This window comes from Callorhinus ursinus, unplaced genomic scaffold, assembly GCF_003265705.2.
Source record: "Callorhinus ursinus isolate GAN/ISIS: 27379988/994484 unplaced genomic scaffold, GSC_fseal_2.0 scaffold17, whole genome shotgun sequence".
Classification (NCBI taxonomy): domain Eukaryota; kingdom Metazoa; phylum Chordata; class Mammalia; order Carnivora; family Otariidae; genus Callorhinus; species Callorhinus ursinus.
The window spans coordinates 34912830-34918151 of record NW_027397079.1 but is presented as its reverse complement, the minus strand read 5'-3'; the positions used below and the strand labels follow the sequence as shown (position 1 = coordinate 34918151).

The 5322-nt window shown below is 52.8% G+C and overlaps 1 protein-coding gene across 2 annotated transcripts; it reads left to right on the top strand.

The window, feature by feature from the left end:
• The first annotated feature begins 3076 nt into the window (after positions 1–3076).
• On the top strand, positions 3077–4998 carry ADRB3 (adrenoceptor beta 3). Of its 2 annotated transcripts, XM_073902649.1 has the most exons (2): positions 3077–4255; positions 4972–4998. In XM_073902649.1, exons 1-2 carry the CDS (start codon positions 3077–3079, stop codon positions 4996–4998), a joined length of 1206 nt encoding a protein of 401 aa, XP_073758750.1. The 2 variants fall into 2 exon arrangements, with proteins under 2 accessions (XP_073758750.1, XP_025742043.2); XM_025886258.2 differs by lacking the exon at positions 4972–4998 and having other exon boundaries at positions 3077–4285.
• The last annotated feature ends 324 nt before the right edge of the window (positions 4999–5322 follow it).

The window sequence follows — 5322 nt, the reverse complement described above, 5'->3', positions numbered from 1 at the left end:
TCCATCTGGCCATCAAAAATGATGGCAAGAGTATAATGGGTACATCGCCTGGGGAGGGTAATTTGGCAATAAATTTTACATTGCAAATATATGTACCTAATGATACAGCAATTTTGTCTTTAGGAATGTATTCTACAAATTCAGTCACCCACATGGGAAATGACATGTTTCAAGTGATTCACTGCAACATCATCTATTTATTAGTAGAGATTGGAAGTAAATCAGATGTCCACTAGCGGCCAGTTGGCTTCATAGAGTATGGTATAGCCATGCAATGGAATATTAAAAATGGGAAGTTATTGTATATTGGTATGGAAGGATTACAGATATATATTATGAAGTGAAAATAAGCAAGGTGCAGAACAGTGGGTATGTTTTACTATCATCTGTGTAGAAAGGAGAGGACAAAAGCACATATATTCATACTGACTTGTTTACATATAACATATCGCTAGGAGAAAAAACAAGAGACTAAGGGTGATTACTCCTAAGGGAGTTGAAAACCCCTTGATGAAGGCAACTTTCTATCACGTGCATTTGGAATATTTTGATGGTTGAATAATGTGAATGCATTACCTATTCAAAAGATTAAGTGAAAAAACACAAAAGCCGGGAAAAGAGAGAACAAAGTGGCAAAGGGGGGAGCCCTTCTCCCTGTCAGCCTCTTGGGCAGGGGGAGGCCAGACTAAGAATGGGAGCGGGACCGGGTGAGCAGAGACAAGCACGCCAGGTGCTTAAACATTGCTCTGCTTGCTCGTAAAAGCCTTCACTAACTGGGGCCTGGAATTCCTCTGCTCACACTCTCCTTCAGTTATTGGCCTAATCAGACCCAAACTCAAGCACACTCATGTGGCTTGGGAAATCTTGTCTTTTTTTAAAATGTAAACATTTTTAGACACTTGGTCAGAATAACGAGGTCACCCCCTAAAGCAATGACATCCTTTGAAGTTGCGTGACTTCCTTGCACAGTTACCTCACCCTGCCCCCCAACTCTGATGTTCTGGAAAAAAAATTGCTGAATGACATGTATTTGTTTTAGAGATTACTCTTTAAGAATCTTATGATGTCCCTTTGAGATAACTGGCAACACTCTGGGGTGTTGCAAAACCCAACTTAGGAGTGATTGCTTTGATGACGAGCAAGAGGCCACAGCCAAGACTCAAGGCCAAGTGGGGCCTACACCACTCGGGCAGGACTGGGGGGTGGGGGGCAAAGGCTAGGCTCTTGACCTCCACCCATTGGACAGCTGCATGGATCCAAAGACCTGCTTGGGGTACTGCATGTGTGTGGAAGGCATTGGTTTGGGGGCCATGGACAAACCCTGCTTGTGGATGAGCTGCTGGGTCCCTGGGAGACAAAACTGGTTCTTTCTCCTCAGGGATAATTTTAGATCCTCACTTCTCCTCCCAACCCCTGGCTCAGCCTCCCAGAGGAATTGCTTCGACCAGTGACTATACAGCGTTCTTTTGAAATATAGAGCTGTTCAAATGAGACATGTGAGGGTATGGCCCTGGAGGCATTTTCCATGATAATTTTTCCCCTTTTGTCCCATTGTTACAGGCGAGGAAGCAAGACAGCTCCAGGATCAGTTTTCTGATAGAACTTAATAAACGTATTATGTCTTCCTGCCTCTCACCTTGAACACAGGGCCTTCTTTTCCAGCCTCACCTGCCCACACCCTGCTTGACAAGAACTGGCTTTGAGATTGGGAGAGCTGGCAGAAGCAGCCTGAAGTCTGGAGAAGAGAAAGAGCTTTGGGCTTGTCAGGTGAGGGAGACTCTGATGCAGCTGTAGGAGAAACTTCAAGAGGCCTTAAGATACCAGGCCTATCCTTTCACACACTAGAAGATGCAACATGTGAATTCCTCAGCTGAATGTCTTCTAATTTTTACAAGTTCATGAATAAAACCTTCAAGGAAGTAGAGTGAACATTTTACTATTGGGAGGGTAGTGATGGAAGATTTGTGGATAGCTGGGGGGTGATGGTGGACAGGCCTCATGCCTTAACCTCAAACCCATTTGTTCACTTTTCAACATATCTTTAAAGAATTTTAAAATGTAAAATATTAAAGAATTTTGAAATTTAAAAATTTTAAAGAATTTTAAAATATAAAATTTTAAAGAATTTTAAAAGGGACCCATCTAGAAATTTCCTAGGTGGAAAGGTATGTGGAAGGGGCAATGTGCAATGGGGAAGATGGAGAAATTGAAACTCTCAGCATCCCAGACTACATGAAACCAAATCAAAATTTAAATGAGTAGGCAATGCTAAAGACTCCTGGAAAAATTCGAATTTCTCCAGTAACTGAAAAGAGCAAGAACAACAAAAAGACAACAGAAAACTGGAGGAGCAGGGAGGGTAAATGGAATAGAAGAAGGGAAAGGGCACAAATCTCATCAGAATGAGGTCTTGGGAGAAGAGAGAAGACACTGGCTGTCCTCTTTTACTTACGGTATTTTAGAGGACACTCAGGTAGATGAGGTGGTACCGTGGATCATTTTGCTTGCCCTGGGAAGGTTACCTTTTCCTCTAACAAGGTAAGGTGGTGGTGGTGGTGGAGTGTGTGTGTGGGGGGAGCGGGGAGGTGGTGGTCTTCATTAGCCTTCAGCTAGCGTGCTGCTGGATCTTCCCAGGGAATTGGTGCAGAGTTCCAAGAAATGAGTGCCGACGGAGTGCAGTGCTGAGTGGGTGCAGTGGTTATAGCAGCAGTGGGCACAACGGGTCAGAGAAGTCCCGGTGTCCGTACTCCAGCTATGGTTAAAGGAAAATTCAGACATCCATCTCTCTTCCCTCCCCTCCCTCCAACTCCCTTCCTGACGCCCGGGGCGTCGAGACTATTGGCTGCTGCCCCTTTAAGGGCCTCCACTCCACCCCCAACCCCCCCACCAAGCGGTGGCACCGAGCGGGTTGGAGGGGGGAGGCTGAGCGTTCTCAGCCGGTCAACTAGGGAAGATGGCCCAGGCCGAGGAAATCGCTCCCACGCCCCGCTCTCCCCTCCCCTGAGCAGAGGGAAGGGATCCATCTAGAAGGGAGACCCCTTCTCTCTTTCCCTCCCGCCCCACGCGCGCCGCAGGAATGGCTCCGTGGCCTCACGGGAACAGCTCTCTGGCCTCGTGGCCGGCTGCCCCCACCCCGACGCCCAATACTGCCAACACGAGTGGGCTGCCAGGGGTGCCGTGGGCGGTGGCCTTGGCGGGGGCGCTGTGGGCGCTGTTGGCGCTGGAGGTGCTGGTCACCGTGGGAGGCAACCTGCTGGTAATCGTGGCCATCGCTCGGACGCCGAGACTCCAGACCATGACCAACGTGTTCGTGACTTCGCTGGCCACAGCAGACCTGGTGGTGGGACTGCTGGTAGTGCCGCCGGGGGCCACCTTGGCGCTGACTGGCCACTGGCCCCTGGGAGCCACTGGTTGCGAGCTGTGGACCTCAGTGGACGTGCTGTGTGTGACAGCCAGCATCGAAACCCTGTGCGCCCTGGCCGTGGACCGCTACCTGGCAGTGACCAACCCGCTGCGCTATGGCGCGCTGGTCACCAAACGGCGCGCCCGGGCGTCAGTGGTGCTGGTGTGGGTCGTGTCCGCCGCGGTGTCGTTTGCGCCCATCATGAGCAAATGGTGGCGCGTGGGAGCCGACGCCGAGGCGCAGCGTTGCCACTCCAATCCGCACTGCTGCGCCTTCGCCTCCAACATACCCTACGCGCTACTCTCCTCCTCCGTCTCCTTCTACCTTCCGCTTCTGGTGATGCTCTTTGTCTACGCGCGCGTTTTCCTCGTGGCCACGCGCCAACTGCGTCTGCTGCGCCGGGAGCTGGGCCGCTTCCCGCAGGAGGAGTCCCCGCCGACTGCGTCTCGCTTTCTGTCCCCCGCCCCGGCCGGGCCGTGCGCTTCGCCCGCAGGGGTGCCCTCTTACCGTCGGCGGCCCGTGCGCCTTCTGCCTCTCCGGGAACACCGGGCCCTGCGCACCTTGGGTCTCATCATGGGTACCTTCACTCTCTGCTGGTTGCCCTTCTTTGTGGCCAACGTGATGCGCGCTCTCGGCGGCCCCTCTCTGGTTCCCAGCCTGGCTTTCCTGGCCCTTAACTGGCTAGGCTATGCCAACTCCGCCTTCAACCCGCTCATCTACTGCCGCAGCCCCGACTTTCGCAGCGCCTTCCGCCGCCTCCTGTGCCGCTGCCGGCAGGAGGAGCACCCCGCCGCCGCCTCCCCGCCTGGCGACCCCTCGGGCGCCCCTGCGGCCCTGACCGACCCCGCGGAGTCCAGGCAGTGCCCACTGCTCGACGGGTAGGTAACCGAGGCGAGGAGGCCGGCGGCTCAGGATCAGGAAGCATTCGGTGTCTCTTTTGGTCATTTCGAGTTTGGGGTTCGGTAGGATAAGGTGGGGTTGGAGAGGTCTCTGCAGCGAAAGAAGGGGGGACATGGAGTAGGGAACCAAAATGGAACCCAGGACCCTTTCTTCTCCCGCATCCGACCCACCTGCCCCAGGGTTGAAGCAAAGGAGGACAGAGGATTGTCCTTCACCCCAGGATCCACCCAGTGTGCGCCAGGACGTGTGGCTGTATCCTGAGCCTGCCTGGTCAGCTCTAGATTTTCTAGCTCCGTTCTTTGGCCTCCCAGATTTTTTGCCGCCACTTGGGCTGGCTTTGACTTGCAGAGAAGCCTAGAGGCCTTCCCAAACTCTCGGCCTCACTTTGGTTTCTTTGAAAAGTTTGACAGCTACGGAGTGATAGTGAGAATCCCCCTGGGTATGAAGGATAAACGGCAGTGGGGGGACCCGTGAGTGTCAGTTCTCCCCGGAAGGAGCAGGGCTGGGTTGGAGTTGGGGGTGGGTATTTTGTGGCTGGGTGGAGCCCGGATGCTTTTTTGTGTGATCACATACATATGCTTTCCAGGGTCCCTGACTTTTAGTCCTTTCCTCTAGTGCCCCTGCTCCCACCCTGTGCTCCTCACCCCAAGATATGTTATCTCCCTTTTTCAGGGCTTCCTGGGGGAATTTCTTAAGTCCTGAACGACAAGAAAGAACTCTGTAGATCCAGAACCTTTGGAAAGCCTCCGGTCCCTGTTAGAATGAGCCCTGTGGAGTTTCCCAGCTGGAAATCTTTGACCTCCAGAAACTGATGACTTGGCCTCGGGATATGGATGGGGGCCAGTTGGGGAGGGGAAATCCTTACCAAGTGGGTTTTCACCATCCTCTTGTCTCTCTCTGAGAGGAGTTTTCTAAACCCTACCCCTGAACTTCACCGCTACCTCAGCAGCCGGAGTATCCAGAGGCCTGAGCTCAGCTGCCTGGAGCAGCGGGACTACCACCTTGCTTGCATCTGTGCT